We start from the raw sequence: 22,465 nt of genomic DNA on the forward strand, positions 1-22,465 counted from the left end.
CTACCACTTTTGTGCATTTTTGTTAGTTTCCTTTCATTAGACCTTCATGTAACACCCTACGTATCTTGTGCTCATAGGTCTCGTGGTCTGCCTAAACTGAAAGAGTCCCGTTCCCATGAGTCCCTGCTGAGCCCATGCAGTGCAGTGGAGTGTCTGGATCTTGGTAGAGGAGAGCCAGTCTCAGTGAAGCCACTACACAGTAGCATCCTCGGACAAGACTTCTGCTTTGAGGTAAAACAGGAAAAAAAAAGGATAGAAGGAAGGAAGAAGAGTTGGTAATAATTTAACAATTTCACTATCATGTTTCTGATGTGATTATCTTAACTGATAATCAGTTAAGTTCAGTTCCTAATTTTTTTTCTTAAAAGGGAACAAATTAAATTTCTGTTAATAGAATTATATTTGTAATTCAAGTTAATAATTCTCATGCCTTTGCTCTCAAAAACTTGAGCACCTAGTACATTCTCAATATAGGTCATAAGATGAATAATAGCTTCTCAAATTAATATGCTTAATCTTAAATATTGACAAAGATTCCATATACCTGTATTTAATCCTTAATTTTAAGGGAATTTTGAGAAAACCCACCAAAATCACAGTTTTATAACTATAACATGAGCAGTTCTTGACTGAGGACCATGCTTTGTTTTGTAATCTCCAGTATGTTCCTACATCAGTGGCCTCATTTCAGGTCTTCACTAACCACCTGAATCTAGGAGCTGCCATCCAGACACAGCACACTGTCTGATCTGATTCACTGTTTATCAACTGAGAGTGACAGACTACAGCAGTTTGAGAAGGTCATTTATAGGTGTTTTTATAATTAATACGAATAAAGTCATTATTGTTTTTGTTGTTGTTGAGAATCTCTCGAATTTTTATTTGTGGAGTTCAGTTCAGTAGTCTTTATTATGGACATAGTATATACTATGTCCAGTGTTATAAATACTGGAAGTCAGTGAGTTCATTGCCTCCTGGAGGAGAAATGGATTCCAAGAGTGATTCAGTTGTACTGATGCCTTTCAACTTCATTTAGTGGCTTTCTGAAGCATTGTAATAAAGCAATAAGAAGAAATCAAATGACTTTACAAACATTTTTACTTTTTAATTAATTTTTATTAGTTTAAATTGTTTTATTGTTATATTTTTCTGAACCACGGGCAAGCTAAATTGTAATGAGCTTTGTTCTCATAGCCCAGAAGTATGCATGCTATTTAGAGATTGAGTTTTAAGTAATGATATGACAAAGCTAAAACAGTTGTTTTACATGGTAAGATCTTAGTTCCAAACATGTCCCTAAACTATAGAAATTAGAAGATAAACCACACACACACACACACACTCTTACATCATCTCTAATCTTTGTGTTGAAGGTCACCTACTTAAGTGGAAGTAAATGCTTTAGCTGTAACTCCGCCTCAGAGAGAGATAAGTGGATGGAAAACCTTCGAAGGACAGTTCAGCCAAATAAGGTAATGGTGGCTTTGAGTGACAAAAATGTGTCACAAAGCGGACATTTATGACACCCCCTCTAAGACATATGAATCATCTCAGAAGAGAGAGCAGACAATATAATTGCAGGAAGGCTGAAGAAGGATTAAGTACACAACCAGTGTTCTCATCACCTCAGCTGCTGTGGCAGCAACCCACACAAAACCGGGTCTGTCCTGTCAGCAGTCAGTCATGGATTAGAAGAGGCCCAAGGGACCCTGCTCCCTCCTACAGACCTGGTGGCTGTGGATTTAGGGTAGAGTAATTTCAGGTTTTGGTTGTATGCCCACCCCAGGAGCCCGTCAGGCTCTACTGGATAGTTCTAAACATATGGCCATGCATATTTTCTTGATTAAACTCACTGGGTCTCTGAAGGGGGGGGGGAATTTGTAAGGAGGGAAGTAATGAGGGTAAGAAGGAATTTAAAATGCACATTATACATGTATGAAATTGTCAGAACCAATTCAGTCTTTTTAATGTATCACTTTGTAAGCAGCAAGTCAATAAAAGACAAATATAGTAATATCTTGATTTTATAAATCTTTGTAACTTTTTGTTGTTATAAACTAGGTCTCAGTGTATAGCCAAGAGTAGTCTTAAACTTGCAGCTGTTTTGTCCCAGCCTCACAAATCCTGGGATTATAGGCTAGTGCTACCACATCTGGCTTAGAGCTTGACAGTTTTTAAAACTATGTACACATTATGACATTTTTGTACTGAAAATAATCTTACTGAAGATGATATTATTGTCATTTTACCAATGTGAATACAGAGACTCAAAAAGCTAGGTGACACGCTCTGCCAGGAGAAGGCAAGGTTGTTAGCAACTTCATTTTTATTCCTAGAAATTATTCCATCCTCATATAGATATCTATAGAGAACTTACTGTTACATGCTGATATTTTTAACACAAGTAAAACAGAAAATATGTAGTTCTGTAAGAATCTTTTAAAGTATTTTTGTTTACATTTATTTATGTGTATGTAGTATGTGAGAGAGTCAGTCAGACAGACAGACAGACAGAATGAGAGTGAGCACAGTGTGTGTAGGGAAGTCAGAGGACAATTTGCAGGAGTTGCTTCTTTTCCTTCCACCATGTGTGTCCTGGGATCAAATGCAGGTTGTCAAACTTGGCAGCAGAAGCTAATGAACCATCTTACTAGTGCAAGACTCTTCTTCAGAGTTCTATGATCCTGAACAAGAAGATGGCAATTTTTCTTTCTATCTGATGATTGCTCTTAGCAGAGGACCATTAATAATCAGCATTATTTTAAGAAAAAAGCATTTTTTCTGATATGTCAGCTTTAAATTCAACTTTGTTGTCTCTTTTTAGGACAATTGTAGACGAGCTGAAAATGTTCTCCGTTTATGGATCATTGAAGCCAAGGACCTTGCCCCTAAAAAAAAATATTTCTGCGAACTGTGCCTTGATGATACCCTCTTTGCTCGTACAACCAGCAAGACCAAAGCAGACAATATTTTTTGGGGTGAACATTTTGAATTCTATAGCCTTCCACCTCTTCATAGCATCACAGTTCATATTTATAAGGATGTGGAAAAAAAGAAAAAAAAGGACAAGAATAATTATGTAGGGTTAGTCAACATCCCCACTGCCAGTGTGACTGGTCGCCAGTTTGTAGAAAAGTGGTACCCAGTGAGTACACCCACACCCAACAAAGGAAAGACAGGAGGACCTTCTATTCGGATTAAGTCACGTTTCCAAACTATCACCATTCTGCCTATGGAGCAATACAAAGAGTTTGCAGAATTCATCACCAGCAACTACACCATGCTGTGCTCTGTTCTTGAGCCAGTAATTAGTGTGAGGAATAAAGAGGAGTTGGCTTGTGCCTTAGTACACATTCTTCAAAGTACTGGCAGAGCCAAGGTAAGTCAAAAGGGGTATGTTACCTTAAATTCTTCCTTACCATGTACAAAGGAAATGAAGCTATGGACACTGATAGATACTGTGAAAGTCCAGCCTAAAAACTGTTCAGAAAAAGGAAAGGGAATTAAGGGTGAGTTAAGAAAGCCTATTTGCAGATGTATAAGAGGTTGAGATTTTTAAACTGTGGGAGAACTAGCAAATACTTATATCTAGTAATTTTTTCATGAGGTAGGTATCATGGAGGTAGTTGCTATAGTAACCCTACAACATATTCTTTTTTTTAAATTGGATATTCTCTTATTTACATTTTAAATATTATCCTCTTTCCCCCTACTCCCATTACACACCCCCTCCCCTGCTGCCATGTAGATGCTCCCACTCCCACCCACCCTCTTCACCTCAGTGCCTTGGCGTTCCCCTACACTGGGAAAACAAGCCTTCACTGGACCAAAGTCCTCTCCTCCCATTAATGCTGGACAATGCTGTCCTCTGCTGCATATGCAACTGGAGCCATGGGTCTCTCCTTGTGCGCTCATTGGTTGGTGATTTAGTCCCTGGGAGCTGTGGAGGGGTAGGCTGGTAATGTTGTTCTTCTCATTGGGTTGCAGCCCCTTTCAGCTCCTTCAGTCCTTTCTCTGGCTCCTTCACTGGAATAACCCCACAGTATATTCAAATGCTGGTGTTATTGTTGTTTTCTTTGAAACATGGTCTCACCATATTACTCATTCTAGCCCCAAACTTGTAATCCTCCTGCCTCAGCCTTTCAAATTCCAGAATTAAAGGTATGACACAGGTGTGCAATATCATGCCTAGCTAAAGTTTTTCTGGAGTCCTTAATCTTTCTGGAGTACTTTTTCACTGTATTTTAAGATTAACTGCTAACTGTATCCCAGTGGTACAGATGGAGATATTCAGGAAATGTACAAAGTGTAAAAATCTTCATGGAATTAAAATCTGTATCTGAAATGAAAACACTAAGGGGTGTTGTACAGTTACTTGGCAGCTGTTTCTTGGTAATCTTTCATCTAAATGGAAATGAAAACTGGGAAGATAAAATAGTGTCCAACATGTACCAGTAACTGTCATGCTGAAGTGTATCTTCACTATATGTGTTGAACAAAAATAAACACTGTTCCTTGGCCTCATGGAGCTTTCAGTTTTCTGGAGCACAGTATTAAGTAATTGAACACTACCTCTTGGATTGCAGTGAGACGTGTAGACAGTAAAGGGATAGGTAGCTCTGTGGAAGTGTGCGAAAGTGGGACTGGCAGGTGAGGTGCCAGGGTAATCTTGGTCCAGGAGGAAGCATTGCAGGAACTGAGATCTGAAGGTTTCCAGAAATTTGTTTTATGGTATGGCAGAGGTGAGGCTGGGAGGAGAACAGAACTGAGAACGGCATTTGCAAAAATTTCTTGTGGCAAATAGAAAACATTGTATGTAGAAAAGGCTATGTGGTCTAAAGGACAGAAGACCCAGAGCAGTGTGCAGGGACTGCAGCAGAGAGAATGACACTGGGTACAATGGGGGCAGGGCAGGGGAAGAGAATTTGGAGATGCATTTAGAACTGTTTTCAAAAGTGCATTAGGAAACCTTTGAGGGAGTTCAGAAAGCAAATCACAGCTTCGGTGCATGAGCTGTGTGCCCTGTCCTTTTCTCTTTCCATAGAGTTTGGTGACGTGTTTTTAAAGCAGTGTTCCCAGGATATCTGCTATTTCTATAATCTCTTCTAATGGTTGGTACTTAACTCAAGTGCTTTCTTTCTGACTGAACATTATTCTTCCAGGATTTTCTGACTGATTTAGTGATGTCAGAGGTGGATCGCTGTGGGGAGCATGATGTCTTGATCTTCAGAGAAAACACCATCGCCACTAAATCCATTGAGGAGTACCTCAAGTTGGTGGGGCAGCAGTACCTTCATGATGCACTTGGTAAGGAAAAGGGAGACATCTGTCCTCTTTGTCTTTCAGCTTTAACTTTTTTTTACCTTCTAGGACAAATAAATTGAACATAGACTCTGCATGAATTTAGTTCATATGACTCGAGTGATTTAGAATTCAACTGTAAACTGTCCTTCCCAGCTCCGTGATCACACAGATTCATTGTAAAGTGACTCAAAGTAGAAAACCCATCAGCGTATACCCTCATCCCAAAACCTTTGCATTTTGATCCTAGGATACGCAATGTTATTGATAAATTTCACCACTAGAACTGAGGTGTTCTATTCCTCCTAAAATTATTGGGTATTCATATTATGATATGGTTATATTACCTCTATCTTTAAAAAAAATAACCTACCATTTATTATCATGCGTATAAAGTTCTCTCAGAAATTAAGAAATGCTTAATAATGCCTACAGTTTTCCACTTCTGTTTTAAGGTCTTTAACTAGTAACTAATTTTTGTCCAGTCATTACTTGTTGATGAGTAAGCGACTCACTTAAAGATCTAGAGAAGATTATGAATTGAAGTCACTGCTGATAGAGTAAGGAACTGTATTAGACAAATACCATAATAAAGTGATGGAACATTAAATTGGGTGTGAGTTCCTTGAAGAAAATAGTGGTTTAGACTGTTGGTCTGTCATAACCTCAGCTGACCGTGTTTTCATAGCAGTCCTCCCGCCTCAGCCTCCCAGTGCTAGGATTATAGATGACCAGCAATTTCTTTTTTAAATTGGATTTTTTATGTATTTACATTTCAAATGTTATTCCCCTTTCCCTCTCCCCCTTCCCCCTCCCCTTTCCCCCTCCCCCTTCCTCCCCCATCACCCTTCACCTGCTTCTATAAGGGTACTCCTCCTCCCACCCACCCACTCCCACCTCACTGTCCTGGCATTCCCTTACACTGGGGAAATCAAGCCTTCATAGGATCAAGGGCTTCTCCTTCTATTGGCGCCACATTGCTACATATGCGGGTGGAACCATGGGTCATGTAGTCCTCCCCACCCCCCTAGTACTCTTTGGTTGGTAGTTTAGTCTCTAGGAGCTCTGAGGGGTCTGGTTGGTTGATAATGTTATTCTTCCTATGAGGATGCAAACCCCTTCAGCTCCTGACCAGCAATTTCTTGTATCTCCATACTCCTAACTCTTCACACAGAATGTAATACCGTACTATACTGTACAAATATATATGTGTGTTATATTATGTGTTTATTAAGTAACTTTAAACCTTTAAGTAAGTTTAAAAAAAGGAAAAAGTAATGAAATTATGGCAAATTTTATTTAACACAATATATTTCAAATATTAATAGCTGATCAATACGGGAATTGTTAATGACATTTATTTTGCATACTCTGAAATATGTTTTACATTTATCCCATGTTTCAATTTGTTCTAGTTATATTTCTAGTGCTTATCAGTCACATGTAACCACCAACAATGGGCAGTAATAACGGTATGCTGAATGATTGTAGGGATTTTTGTTCACAAGGAGTTTATAATATAAGGAAATAAGATAAGGTCTGTTTAACCCAAGGAGAAATCCTCTCTTTTTGCAGAAAACTTGTACTTAGGGCAACTAGGGATTCGGGATTAGCATAAAAGAAAAAAATGAGACATGAAATAAAAAGCGTGGAAGTGAAGAAAAACGTGGAGAATGCAATGAACAAAGTGAGGGGGCATGAGAGTAAAACAGTGAGGTGACTCCGTGGGTAAAGGCTTTTGTCATCAATGCTGGTGACCCATGATGAAAACATGAGCCAACTCTCACAAGTTGTTCTCTGACTCCCATACATGTATGTATCATATCACTTGTAGACAGGTGCACAGATGTGGGTGCACACACTCGTAGAGTTTGATATCATGCAGTTATGGCATGCCAGATATAAATGTTGAGAACGAAACTCAGGTCATCTACAAGGGCAATGCATATGCTTAACTGCTTAGCTATATCTCCAGCCCCTTGATTAGATTCATAACAGAAATCATGGAAGTAGTAGGCTTGAAAGGGGGAGGGTGAATTATGTTTACCTTATATGTATTCACCTGAAGTTCCGATAAGAATATCGGGGGGTGTTTGAGTAGGAAAGCAATTGAGAAATACATCTAGAATCATGATGTGAAGACTCAGAGACTAACTCATATAGAAGTGTTAAATAAAGCTAAGCAATTATAAAAAGCAAAAAGGAAAGAGCAAAAAACACAACTCATGATTTATGTCTGCTGAGAGTGTAAAAGGACAATGAGGAATCAAGAAAAATGATGAGAAAGAAAATGCAAAAAGAGAAAACCAGGAAAACACAGCCCTGGTCACTGATAAGATAGGAAGAGAGTTGGGGAAGGGATCTTTTTCTGGGTGCCTCCTACAGGATGAAGTTGAATATGTCAGAAACTCATTGAAGTGGATAGTGAATGCAAACCTCATACTTACTATGAGAAGCACATAGATGCAGATGTTTCCACTGTTGCTGGGAGTGAAGAGTAGAAGGGTTATGCAGTCCAAATCAATAGTAGGAGCAAGGTTTCCCTAGAAAGTAGCATATCTCCATGCTCATCAGAGTGTGCCTGCTGGTGAGTAAGGGGCATTTTGGAAGAGCATGTCTGTTCACAGATGCATTGTGGATGCCCAGCAGAGTGTTCTCAGTGTGGTTATTGTTTAAAAAGAAAAGGAGAGAAGGATATTTGCCTAAGAGAACTAGCAGAATCTGCAAACTTTTCAGTCTCTCTAAAGAAGATGATGTCCACAAACATGTTGTCAGAAAACCCTTAAAGGTAAAGAGCTCAGGACTAAGGTCCCCAAGAGTCAGCATCTTGTCATTCCACGTGTCCTGCAACACAAATGCTCTAAAGAAACAAAACACTAAGAAGAATGAGAAGGAAGCTGCAGAATGTGCTAAACCTTGGACCTAGATAAATGAAAGAAGCCAAAGAAAAACTCCAGGAGCAGATTGCCAGGAGATATGGTCTGTCCTCATTGAGAGCTTCCACTTCATCCAGTCAAAATAAATGAGTCTTTAAAAATTATAAATAGTCAGATGTTGGGGGTAGGAAGAGTCAAAAAAGCTGAAGATACAGCTCAGTGGTAGCACATTTTTAACTATTCCTGATGCCCTAGATTTAATCCCCAAGACTACCTTTTTTATTTTTATATTATTACTTATTTACATTTGTATGTGTGTGAAAGGGAGGCAGAGACAGAGAACAAACAGGAGTCCAACTAAAGTGCATCAGGCATTGTTGCAGCTGTGTTTGCCCATGGAGCCATGGTGGCTAGCCCAAGACTACCTTTGACAAAAAATTCAAATGGTAAGAAAAAGTAGTTGTCAAATTGTTTCACAAGTTAAATATTACTTGTGGTGCTTCAGATCAGCGAATCAGGAAAGAAGCCAGACAGTGTGGTACACGCCTTTAGTCCCAGCACGTGGGAGGCAGAGGCAGGTGGATCTCTGTGAGTTCAAAGCCAAACTGGTCTACAAAGCCAGCTCCAGAACAACCAGGACTATGCAGAGGAACCCTGTCTTGAAAAACGAAAAAATTTAAAAAGGAAGTAATCTTTTTTTTTTTTTTTTTTTTTTTTAATTTTTTAAAAAGCTGGTAAGAAGTAATGGCTGCCTGATTGGGAAGTAGAGCTGTCTTTTTATGAAGCACACCTGCTATAAAAGCAATCCCTACTCTGAACAAGAGTTTTTGTTTTTGTTTTTTCACTTCTGTTATCTTGAAATCTGCTCAATTGCTTTGATATAAGACCTAATAGGAACTATGAAGAAAAACAGTTGATTTTCACGATATTAGAAAAAATGCTCTAAATCACATTTATATAGGTGCTTGCTATAATTATGAATTATATGTCATGGTTTGCTTTAATGATTTACATTATCTAATAAAAGGCAACAATGAAGCATCTCTAACAGTAGTCTCTATTCTGTGAACATGAAGGTGAGAATATTGGTATTATAAGATGTGTATGCTTAAAGGTATTTCTGAATTAAATATCTAAAATGATAAATGAATACCAAGACCTTTGATATAATAATGAATAATTAAATATCCAGTGAGCTTTAGCAAGGCATGAAATTTAATTCATTGAGCATGGGAAACAATTCAGATAACCTCCCAAAGATCTCTTTTAACATTCTGTAATCTAACAGCATGGGCTAGGGTAAAGAAAATGGTTGTAATGTCCAAGACATGAAAACAATTAACTCAACCTCTGTACTGAGATTGGATTGCCATCTTCTTAATAAAGTTCTGTTGTATGCATGCCATACACTTGAAGCAAAAAATAAAAAAGGGGTGCTATTTCCAAACTGCTTAAACTCTTTGATTTTAGAAATTGCCAATCAGGCCTGGGGATTGTAGTTGATCAGTAGAGCACTTTACTGGTATAAATCAGGCCATAAGTCTAATATCTACCCATCCTGAAAGAAAGTTGCTGTCAGAATATACAGTATCATCTAGTTTGTAGGCTGTCTTGATCTTAATGAAAGCATTACTCTTTACTGAAAACACGGAAAAGCATTATTTAGACATGAGTCTTCCATCTGACTGATGCAAGTCAACTTCTTGTTGTCTTGTGACACAGAAGAAATGCCATCTGTGAAACATGAGTCTCTCAGAAGGTATAATTTCCATGCTGGTGTTGGAGGCAAATGCCTTTCAGCAGTAATAAACCAACACCTGCTGACTTACACCTACACATAAAATGTTGATGATAGTAACAGTGGTGATTGGCAAGAAAAACACGTAATAGAACTGGGTGTGGTGGTACATGGTTGCATTCCTGTCAGTTTCAAGGTAAAGGCAGGAGTGCTTAATGAGTTTGTAGTCAGTCTGCTGCACGCAAGATCGTTCCTAAAAGGGGGAAACGGGCAGGTTGGAGTGATGGCTCAGTGGTTAAGAGTGCTTATTGCTCTTGCAGAGAACCCACATTGGATCCCAAGTACCTGTATGGGGGCTCAAGACCCCTTAGTTAAGTGAGGGATCTGGAGCTTGACCTTAGATCTCTCTTAATATCATACGTGTGTGTGTGTGTGTGTGTGTGTGTGTGTGTGTGTGCGTGCGCACACGCACTTGCTTGCATGCATGCCGTGTGTGGATGCGCACGTCACTTTGTTTTCTGTTCTCTAAGAGTATTCTAACAGCACTTTTCATCCTCCATGATGACTTTTTTAAAGGTTTTTCTTTACATCAGCAATAATTATTTTGACAGAACACGAGTTTCACTTTACTTTTGCTACTTTATTTTGTAGAAATTATTGTTCTTTTCCAAAACCCTGTTATAACTAACCTGAACCTCAAGTCAGAAACCTTTTTGAACTCAAGAAGTAACCTTCTTGAACCTCAACAAGGATCTTTAAAAGGTCCACTTCTTTAATGAAGAGAGACCTGTAAGAAAACAAAACTATGTACTTCCATCTCTTATAAAAACCTAGTAAGCTCCTATACTGTTTATTGAGAGTTACTCAGTGGTGTAAACATGATTAAAACCTGCTTCCTAATATTTAGAGGTTTGTACTGCAAATGAGGTATGCATGTGAATAAATATGCACAGCAGGGTATAAAACATATGGACTATTAGGAAATATTGAAGAAGCATACATAGTAGAGCTAAGCAGATAAGTTGATGTGAGAGAATATTAAGCAGATCTTTATAGACAGGCTCTTTGGCCAATGCTTGTAAACCAGTGTCTATGAAAAGCATGTAAGGTATATATAAAAAGAAATGCTGCAGTTTTGTGTGGATGGTTAAATTACGTCCCCAATGTTAGTGGTAGACCTGAAAAGCCTTACTTGGATCTGTGTTTGACACCAACATTACTCCTAAAGCCTTAGTTGGGTTACCTGTTCAATCAAGCTTGGGTTGAGTTTTTTACCTAGAATGAATGATATTACTTAAACTATTAGGAGGAGCTCTGTAACAAGTTCATGACAATTAAATATGTTTTGCATTTCCAGTAAACGATACTATATCTTTAAATCAAATTGTTGCTGTTTTTATAAATGATGCTGGTGATTGGTTGGGTTGTGCGTCCAGGATAAAGAGAATGAACACAGTAAGTGGGTGGAGGTGACCGTTGGGCTCTAAAGCAGGGTGCTTCATGATCTCTCCATGCCAGCTTCGAGGAGAGAAAACTCAGGAGTGCTCAGTCGTTTTGTATTCTATTTAGGAAGGTAGAGTATTGTTTTAGGACTTGTCACCTTCTCTCTCTGATCAGGGGAGTTCATCAAAGCCTTGTATGAATCAGACGAGAACTGTGAAGTGGATCCCAGCAAGTGTTCATCTAGTGAACTGATGGACCATCAGAGCAACCTGAAAATGTGCTGCGAGTTGGCTTTCTGCAAGATCATCAACTCGTACTGGTGAGCTTGTATCCTTGCCAAAGAGCCTACTTCTAACAAATGAAAGTTAACACAAGGAAAGGACTTGAAGGAAATCACAAAATCCCCCTTCCTTAGTGCTGTCTAAAATGTCACCCTTCACTGTAAGCAGGGCTTCTGAACTGCCTCTCTAAAGAACCCTTTCTACCTGTCAGCAGTCTACTACCTAATACCTATAAGTAGAGGATGGAGATGTGGGGCGGGTTGTTTTATTTGGTTTGATTTGGTTTTTACTTTTTAAATTCTTAGTGTGGAACAGATGTATTCATAAATTTTGATCTCTTTTCTACCACAAGCAAATGGTGATTTTAGGAAGATTTCTTATGATCAGCCTTTAGGGATATTACGGTTAGCTGTGTTAAACCAGATAGTTTCCCCACTTAGCTAAACTAAATTTGTACTAATCCAGAATTTTAAAACTTTTCAGTTTCAAATTGTCATCTGGCCTTCTGTGAATTTCCTACATCTTGTCAGCCACAACTCGGGCAGATCCCCCCCCCCCCAGGTGTCTAATGGGTCCTTCTCCTAGCTTAGCTCTGGGTCAGTGGTGTCCTGGGTTAAAGTGGGGGTCACTTACACTTTCATGGGTCATGACACTTTTATATTTAGAGGTTTGGGGGGTTTGTGTGTGTTTTCCTCTTCTGTAGTGTCTTCCCTCGTGAGCTGAAAGAAGTGTTTGCATCATGGAAGCAGCAGTGTCTGAGCCGAGGCAAGCAAGACCTCAGTGAGCGGCTCATCAGTGCCTCACTGTTTCTCCGTTTTCTTTGCCCAGCCATTATGTCTCCCAGTCTTTTCAACCTGATGCAGGAGTATCCTGATGACCGCACATCTCGGACACTAACTCTTATTGCCAAGGTCATTCAGAACCTGGCCAACTTTGCCAAGTAAGGGAAACTACTACCCTAACCCTTTTTAAAACACCTGGTTTAAAAAATGCATGAGCATTTGGATGAGGTTAGGAAACCACATACCTGCTTTACTGGATTTTTATTGCATTGTCAATAACATTTAAAAAGGGAAACAAATAGTAAACTCTGGTACAAACATTTATTAAAGTATAACAATTTAAATTGTTTTTAAATTTTAAACAATATTAAAAAGTAATTTTATATAAATATCCAATAATATGAAAATGCTGATAACTATATTAAAATATTAATTAAAAGATAGGATGTGAAATAATACATATGCTATCATTTTAGCAATATGAAAAAATAATACAGGTGTGAGAGTATTGGTAAAAGGCTGGTAATATGTATACATCATGTACAAGTGTTTTCACAAGGGTCAACACTTAAAATTTATTAATGCCTTCAGTTAGAGGTAGTATCTATAATTTAGTTTAAATTTGTTCTATATAGTTTTTAAAAAGTATACATGTCTATACAGAATGAAAGTAAAACTGCTGCCTTCCAAAAGAGTTGGCTGATATAGATGAAAGCCATATGGATGTTTGTTATTCTTTCAACTTTTCTATAGACTTAGGAAACCAAAAACAGTGGCTCACACCTTCAGTCCCTGCACTCAGGAGGTAGAAATAAGTGCATATTTGTGTGTCCAAGGTCACCCTGGGCTACATAGGCTATAGGACAGCCAGCCAATGAGACTGTCTCCTTAAAGAAAAAAAAAGGAAAGAAGGAAGGAGGTAGTGGGATGAGGAGGGGAAGAAAAGGGAAAAGGAACAGTAAGAAAGAACCAGGAAAGAGTTCACATATTGCAAAATTGATTACAGGTGTATTGAATGTTGAGACAGACGTTTATACCAACAGTGTGCGGAAGAAAAACTGTTAGTGAAGCAGATTGTCTTCTCATATATTATTTTGCAGTTTTTTAATTCTTTATTTATTTTTATATGTATGGGTGTTTTGCTATGTTTGTGTATCACATGCATGTCTCGTACCTTCGGAGTCCAGAAGAGGACATCAGATTTTCTAGGACTGGAGTGAGAGACCATTGTGAGCCTCTGTGAATGTACTGGGAATGGAACCTAGGTCCTCTGGAAGAGCAGCTAGTGTTTTTAATTTCTGAACCATCTCTCTAGCCCTCTAATAGAATTTTTTTTAATTTACTGTTTGAATTTTATGGACTTAATAGCTAGGTGAACACAGAAAAATTTGCCCATCTTTGAGCTGTTTCTTATAAAATTATTTTTAGGTTATATTGGGACAGGTTTTATATAGTTAAAGTAGGATAGATAAAATCTAGAGGGACAGAAATGTCTTCTCTGATGAAATAAAGAGTATGGGCAGAGACTCAGGAACAGCCCACGCCCACAGTCTCCCGTGTGCAAGAATTGCAGTCCATGATCAACTCTGGTCCAAAGATATTAAATGGGAAGTTTTAGAAACACACCATTCTGAGCAGCAAACATTTCATGAAGTCTACCTCAGTCCAACAGAATATCGGTCATCCATTTATCATCCATTTATTCTCTATATCCATGAAATATGTGCCACCTACCTGTTAATAGGCTCCTCATTTTATGTTAACTAACGAAGTATCATAATACTTATATCCAAATAACTTTTTACTGCTCAGTAATTGTCCCCAGAAAACAAAATAGTTATGCTAGCAGTTTAAATGTCCTAAAGAAAAAATATAGTCATTTTAAGGTTTTTTTTGCTGGGTTTTTTTGTTTTGTTTTTACTGAGTACATGTATAGGGAAAAACATAGAGTTCCGTTATATCTGAAGTTCCAGCAATCAGTTGGAGTTCATCAGTGTGAACCATGGGTAAAGAGGCTACTCTGGAATATATTTGGAAACTGAAATTACTTAAATTGACAGTTATTTTGATGGGCATTTGGTAGTATCTAGGGACTATATTACATAAAAATTTTGAAGACCAAAAGAAGCATTTTGTTTCTACTCTTGAGATTTTTCAACATGAATTAAAGTAATACTAAAAAAAATAATATTGTAGCAGTTACCACTTAAAGAAACAAAATCCTTATTACAAAAAAAGGAAATAATACCTATTTGTAAGTCAACTCAAAATGTTAACATGTCTTTTCTTGTCTATGTTCTTATTTTCTCACCTAACTCAGGTTTGGTAACAAGGAGGAATACATGGCATTCATGAATGATTTTTTAGAACATGAATGGGGTGGAATGAAGCGGTTTCTTTTGGAGATTTCTAATCCTGACACCATCTCAAATACCCCAGGCTTCGATGGTTACATTGATTTGGGCAGAGAGCTGTCAGTTTTGCATTCCTTACTATGGGAAGTAGTTTCTCAACTTGATAAGGTAAAGTGGGAGGGAGGGTAGTGGGAAATGGGAGATACAGAACCTTAGTGTCCAGATCCTAGCAATCGTCCGTGATAACACACAGCCTTTCTGCTGACTAAGCAGGCTTACTTACTTTACACATCTAAAAGTAAATGATTATCATTAAGTGAGTGATGTACAACCAAAATTCTTAGAGAGCTGTGGTATCATTAATATATGCTTAGTTATCTGAGCTAATAAAATATTTCTGTAAATTTATAGTTATTTATAGAAATAAAGTTATTTATAGAAATAAAATATGTGCATGTATATACATATCTGAAACATATATATACAAATATATACCTGCTGGTGTGCGTATATGTATATGTATATATACATATCTGAAAACTTGCCTAGAAACTATTACCAAATACTTGAGTGTGCATCTATATCCATGTGAGAGAAACTTCTTCTGGTAATTTCTAAGGACAAGATCTTTTTTAAAAGTACAGGTTTATAAAATATTGTTTGTCATATTTAAGTTAACCTTACCATGGAGAAGTTGTTTTTCCTACTGTGTATGTCAGACTTGAATATAATTTTTAGCACTAAAAGCCACATAGGATCTGAAAGTATGGATTTTTTTTATTTACCAAAGTGAATTAAGAATACAAAAATAACCTATTTTCTAGTGGCAAATGAACTTTTAGTATTTTAATAACTGATAATCTTAAGAGAAGTAGATTCTATAATAGAAAATAATTCAGTAATTCTTGTTATTTTTATGTGATAAGGACTTACTTATTTTCTTAAATTTTCTTCATCTATAAAATGTTATATATAATAATGACTAGTAATAAACTTTAGTAAATTTCACTTTCTAGAATATATATACATACACACACACACATATATATATATATATACATATATATATATATATATATATATATATATATATATATATATATATATATATGAGTATATCCACTGGTACTTAAAATGTTTATAGAACCATAAGCCATTCCTTATTCTCAAGAACTACATCTTAACTTTGAGAATTACTAGGTAGGTATTAAGTTGAAGTTATGTGGAAAGTAAATTCTTCTTATATGAATCTTGACTTAGCACTGTTGAGCAAGTAAAGGCAATTTTCAGATGACATTCATACCTACTTAGAGTAGAAGAGTCCATTAGTTGACTGGAGCATGTAGCTACATATTAGAGCACCTGCCTGGCAGGCACAGACCTTAGGTTTGCTATAAGAATACCTTCCTACTCTGAACAAGTCCCTGGGATTGATTGCTGGACTCATACAACACACACACACACACACACACACACACACACACACATATCTTACTGGTCTTTGAAAAGCTAAAGAATACCTAAAGGCAACCATGACTGTTGGTCTAAAGTGCATAATGGTTGAAAATTTCACTAGAATCCATAAGGATAAGAATTCCATGAGGAATGTTGGCCCACACCTTGAATCCCAGTACTCTGAAGACAGACAGGTGGATCTACCTGAGTTTGAGGCTAGCCTGGTCTACAAAGTGAGTTCCAAGACAGGCCAGACTACTAAAGCAATTATTTAAAAGTTGTTAGATAGACACATCAATAAGATACACGTGCAATTATCTTTTGAAATGGGTCTTATTTGTTCATGATCAAAGTCTCTTTTAACAATTTTTTCTGTTTTAACATTTCTTCATTTTTAATCTTTAGTCCTGGGAACTAGAAGTTTATCTAGATACATCTGAGGAGAGTAAAAGATGATATGATTTTACTGGTTTGGTTGGGGTAGGTTGGGTTTTTAACAGAAGAGTCAGTTGACAATGAGTCAAGGTTCCCAAGATTAAGTGGGCTGGTGGGTTGTGATGTAGACTAACTGCATGCCCTGCAGTTCTCTGGGTCCCTGAGTGCAACACCTTCCTGTATGTCAGCATGCATTGCTTTTCTCACATAATCCTTTTTCTTTGAAGTCTCATCACACTAGCCAGTCATCTGATTCTGAAGTTTCTTTTGGGTAGAAGGTGTTTGGTTCTTCCCTTTCCCTCTCCATCTTGGTCTGGTAGCCACTCAAAGCCTTAGTGTGCTTTGCATGCATATTTTAGTCGGAATGGCAATAGTTTGTTTTGAGCATGTCTTTTAATTTTTATTTGCATAATCCTAATTTCTATTTCTTTCTTTCCTCAATGTCTACTGCACCTTGTTCCGCCTCCTCCATTCATCTCGACGCCATGGTTCCGCTGCTCCATAACAATGCATTATGAACTTGCCACTCCCATATGCAATACCTACCCTCCCTCCAACCTACATCCTTCCATCAATGGGCATCATTGTCCCCAAAACAATGTTGTGGATATCACAATGCTTATTGTCCAATTAGGGTGAAAATTCCTTCCTACAGGCAACTGTGGCAAAATTGGGACCACTCCCTCGTGTTCTTGCTGATATTACCAAGTCTCTGACTAACCCTACGCCAATACAGCAGCAGCTAAGACGCTTCGCTGAACACAGCTCCAGTCCAAATGTCAGTGGAAGCCTCTCCTCTGGACTGCAGAAAATATTTGAAGACCCCACTGACAGGTATGAAAGAGGGTTTGAATGCTGCTTCCCCAACAGATAATGTTTAGATTTTGCAAAAACCTATTTAACTTACTTTTTAAGTTTGTAACTTACAAGTTATAAGCAAATAAAAAGAATCACGAGATAAGCCCAGTTGTTTGTCACCATGTACACAGTATTTCTTACTTTCTAGGATGATACTGGAGTACTTTATAATGTAAATATACACAGAGATCATTTGTTTCATAGAAGATGAAGCGATTTTATAAAATTCATATTTTCATATTGTCTACCACTCTCTAGACCAGTAGTTCTCAACCTTCTTAATACTGAAACCCTTTTCTAGTTGTTCATGTTTCACCCCAACCCCGATAATAAAATTCTTTCATTGCTACTTCATAACTGTTATTTTGCTACTGTTAGAAATCATGAATTAAATATCTAATATGCAGGATATCTGATATGCCACCCCCAAAGGGATCTCAACCCATAGGTTAAGAACCTCTACTCTAGATCCTCAGTTAAAACTATTTTATGGTTTTATGTCTATGTCTACTTGGATGGGTCAATAAAATGTTCAGCCTTAGACTCTGTGCTCTGAATTGGAAAGGTTTGAAGGTTTGGACAGAACTAATATGAATTAGAACATTGGGGAGAATGTTCTAACTCATTAAAAGCTAAAGACAATGGTGAGTGGTGTACTATTTTCTACCTTTGAGAGAAAATTAGCAATGCTAGATTTTGTTCTAGGAATTGTAGTGATGAAATCTGATTTTCTATTAAAAAAAAAAAAACATTATTTCTACATTGGACCCGTGAAACCTCAGAAGAGTTCATGTATCCAAACGGGAAGAACTATTAATTATGTTGGTCTTGTTTCAAGAGTAATTAAGTGGCCGTTCTTTCCCACAGTGATTTGCATAGACTGAAGTCTCCAAGCCAGGATAACACAGACAACTATCTCAGAGGGAAGACTTTGCTGTTGGTTCAGCAAGCCTCCTCTCACAGCATGACGTACTCTGAGAAGGATGGAGAGGACAACAGCCTTCCTAACGGTCGGAGCATCTCCCTCATGGACCTCCAGGACACTCATGCTGCTCAGGTGGAGCACGTCATGCTTGATGTGCCTATGCGTCTTGCAGGAAGCCAGCTTTCTATAACCCAGGTAGCTAGCATCAAACAGCTTCGGGAAACTCAGAGCACCCCCCAGAGTGCACCTCAAGTGAGAAGACCCCTGCACCCAGCCTTGAACCAGCCAGGAAATCTCCAGCCCTTGTCATTCCAGAATCCTGTCTATCACCTCAACAACCCAGTTCCAGCAATGCCAAAGGCCTCTGCAGATTCCAGTTTGGAGAACCTAAGCACTGCCAGTTCTAGAAGCCAAAGCAATAGTGAAGACTTCAAACTCAGTGGACCCAGCAATAGCAGCATGGAAGATTTCACCAAAAGAAGCTCACACAGTGAAGACTTCTCTAGGCGGCATACTGTACCCGACAGACACATACCTCTTGCTCTGCCACGACAAAATAGTACTGGGCAGTCCCAAATTCGAAAACTGGACCAGTCTGGGTTAGGTGCCCGAGCCAAAGCACCCCCATCTCTGCCACACAGTGCTTCTTTGCGTAGCACAGGGAGCATGTCAGTGGCATCCGCAGCCCTGGTGGCTGAACCTGTGCAGAATGGGAGCCAGTCCAGGCAGCAGTCCTCTTCCTCCAGAGAGAGCCCTGTTCCCAAAGTGAGAGCAATCCAGAGACAACAGACACAACAGGTAGGGTATGCCTCTACTTGCATGGGCAGCTGTGCTGGCCCTTTGTGTATAAACTGTCTAGAACTGAATTGACACTTAACAATGTTTCTGCAACCTTTAAACAAAAGAAAAAAAAAAAAGGAAGTCTGGGGCGAGAGGTTCAGCATAGGTGAGAACAGAAGGGAGACAAACGCTCTGGAGGCTGTTGTTTCCCAAGAAGAATAGGACCTTTTCTTCCAGGTGTGCTTAGACCACAGCTGTGCATTGGGTGGATAATTACACCGTTAAATAGGAGGTCCAGATCAAAATCAGCTGTACTTAGGGAATCTGGAAATTAATCCTTTGTAATGTTTTCCTTAAGCTTCCAGAGTAAAGTTTTACATTCCTAGCTTACAGTTTAGCATAACTGCTCTTCACTTCATCCCCACCTCCCTGTGGGCCTGCCAAGTCCCATGTGCCTTTTCCTGGAAATGGCTAGAATAATAAACAACTGAACACCTAGAGAGGCAAGGGAAAGAAGGAGAAAATACAAAACCACAGATAGTTGATAAGTACCTGAAATGTTTGCACATCTCTTACATTACTACCTACATGAACAAGCCCAGCTCGGTCACACCAATATAACATTTTGAAATTTTATTTATTTGCCCAAAATGTAATCATTCCTTTCTTAATGTATGATGCTTTGAATCACTTATATGTATTTTACTTTTAGATATAAATTAATAAGTTTAGAGATCTTTTTTCTCTTTGTGTGTGTATATGTGTGTGTGTTTCATCTAAAAGAGGTTTTTTCCTTAATAATTTGTAGTTTTTAATGTAATATTTTATTTTACCATTTACTTATTTATTTTTGAAGACAGAGTCTCACTGAGTAACTGTGGCTGGCCTTGAGCTCACAGAAATTAGCCTGCCTCTGTTTCCCTAGTGCTAAAATTACAGTCTTGCACCACTATACCTGTCTTGAATATTTGTGTTCTTTGAGAATTTGCATAAAATGTATTTTGATCAAATCCAACCAAATTTCCTCTCCTCCAGCTCCTCCCCTATTATTCAACACCACTTTTCTATTCCAGTTTAATGTGCATGTGTGCATATCGCCCTTGACTGCCTACTGGTGCAAGAGTAGTTCTTCAGGAGTGGTATTCCTAAAGCCAGCTTATTCTCCCGCCCCTGGCAGCAGAATTAGAGGACTTCATGATCCCTCCCCTGTGTTGGGACTTTAGCTGGCTTGATGTTGTACATACAGACACAGCTGCTGTGAGTTACTGGATGTAGTGGTTGTATTGTGTCCAGTGACATCAGTTTTACCAAATCAACTCTATCTGTTAATTCTCTTGTTAATGCCCCCTTAACAAAGGAGGTGGTGTATGCTATTGATTTAGAACAGAGCACTCCAGAGTCTTCATTCTCTATGTACTGACCAGCTTTGAGTCTCTTCATGTACTTTAAAAAGATGTGCTAGTCTATTGATATAAAGATAAGAACTTAGGGGCATCTGTTTCATATCATGGTCATTTAGCAGAATAATATTACGTTGTCCCCTTAGACCTATCACCTAGATCAATGATGGAATTTTGACCCAGTTAATAGTAGCAGGCATGAGTTCTGTCATGGAGCAGACTTTAAGTTCAATCAGGAGTTTGTTACCTCCTTAGACATATCTTGCTATAGGCCAGTGATTGTAGCTCATAAGGGGTCAGAGCTGGAAAGACTGTTGATTACTTTTTCCTCCAGTAGCAGGCATAGAACCTTGCAGCACTACAAAAAACTAGTCAGAGGGGATGAAGCTTCCAGGTCAATACCACTTGATTGTCCTGTGACTCGGGTGTGTGGTTGTCATCAGCTGTCTTCAGCAATAAGTCATCTTTCAAGTTCTGGAGGGAAACTAAGAGCAATGGCTATAGCCCCTGATGCTTTGCTGCAGTCTGTGGGATCCCCCTGACTCACATTTCAAAAGGGTAACCTGACTTGGCACTAGCCCTTTTATTTGATAGCTAACATGTCCTAGAGAGATTACAGCATCCAGAGGGCAGTGAGGATGAGATAGAACTAGAAACGTCTCACTGATTAGGTTCTTTTGTTCTTTTGAACCTGTTACTCTTTTTCTTATCTTTCCATTTCTTTTGTTTTTTCACCTTAAATGAATTCTCTAGTTCTGTATAGTCAGCACATTTTAAGGCAAATTCCTCTACATATTTTAATTGCAAATTGTGTTAGGGAATTTTTTTTTCTCCCTTCCTAGAGGATTTCTTTGTGGAGATTGCTCTGTAGGCAGCTATAATTCTCAGTGGCTTTGTCCATGCAAATTCCATTTGTGTCTTAGCACAAAGGAGAAGCCTTTGTTGGCCAAGTAACTGGCTTCATTCAGTCTTCTTAAATACTGAGTAGGAAGAAAATAAAATCCTAGTAAAATACTTGACTAGGAAATAATTCTTTTTCAGAAAATTCTGAATATTTTGACCCCTGTGAGCCACTGTCTGAATTTCTTTTTTTGTTTGTTTGCTTGCTTGCTTGCTTTGTTTTGTTTTTTTTACAAATTATGTATCTTGTACAAATAATAGTCTTTATGTTAAATATATGAGTTGTTCAGACTTAGTGTCAGAAATTTGAATTTGAAGAGGCCTTTTAAATAGGCTTGTAACAAGCCCTCCAATGTCTGCTGTAGTTCTCACATGTAGATTTGTGGAGACCTCTTCTAACCAATCTCCTCAAGAACTCTCAGAGTTCATATGCTTTGCTGTTGATACCTAACTGGTTGTTCATTTATGAAAACTTATTTCAGACTGTGAAGAAACTGAGACAAGTTTTTTATATCTAGTAAACACCAGCAAGAAGCAGCGGTGTTGGCAGAGCCAGACAATGGCTAACTGTGATGTCAGGCCCTTTTGTCCTAGAGCATTGTTTTCCCAAGAAAGCCTACCCAGCATCAACTCAGGGGAGGTTATAGGACCCCCCCTTCCATGTCTTTCTCACCCCTCAGTTTTGCTCACAGACTCTTAAAAGTTAAATAAATATAAATTTCTCCCTCAGGCTGTAGCTAAGTAAGATGAAATCTGAACCACTCCATTTCTTTGACTATGAATTAAAGATAACTTTTGTTACATATCCTTATGTTTCATAGCTTATGAAAAGAAGATGGGATGATTATTAATGAAAAGCCTTTGATGTTCTAGAACTAAAGGAAGAACAGTGCCCTCCTCTATCTACACAATGTATTTTTTAATCAGTGAATTCTAA

General features: G+C 38.2%; 1 protein-coding gene across 3 annotated transcripts in view; it reads left to right on the forward strand.

Annotated features, from left to right (window-relative positions):
* The window catches only part of RASAL2 (RAS protein activator like 2), a gene marked incomplete at its 5' end in the record, with an annotated part of 265,930 nt that overhangs the window by 229,374 nt on the left and 14,091 nt on the right, over positions 1-22,465 (forward strand). For 2 of the 3 annotated variants that reach the window (XM_080920458.1, XM_080920456.1), the window contains 9 exons: positions 78-231; positions 1,374-1,472; positions 2,825-3,379; positions 5,163-5,307; positions 11,533-11,677; positions 12,343-12,579; positions 14,742-14,943; positions 17,321-17,499; positions 18,391-19,246. In XM_080920458.1, the coding sequence (XP_080776584.1) occupies positions 78-231; positions 1,374-1,472; positions 2,825-3,379; positions 5,163-5,307; positions 11,533-11,677; positions 12,343-12,579; positions 14,742-14,943; positions 17,321-17,499; positions 18,391-19,246 (2,572 nt within the window). Of the gene's footprint in view, positions 1-77; positions 232-1,373; positions 1,473-2,824; positions 3,380-5,162; positions 5,308-11,532; positions 11,678-12,342; positions 12,580-14,741; positions 14,944-17,299; positions 17,500-18,390; positions 19,247-22,465 lie in introns of all 3 variants that reach the window. The other variant, XM_080920457.1, reaches the window with a different exon arrangement.

Source organism: Micromys minutus (assembly GCF_963924665.1).
Source record: "Micromys minutus genome assembly, chromosome: 1".
Taxonomy (NCBI): domain Eukaryota; kingdom Metazoa; phylum Chordata; class Mammalia; order Rodentia; family Muridae; genus Micromys; species Micromys minutus.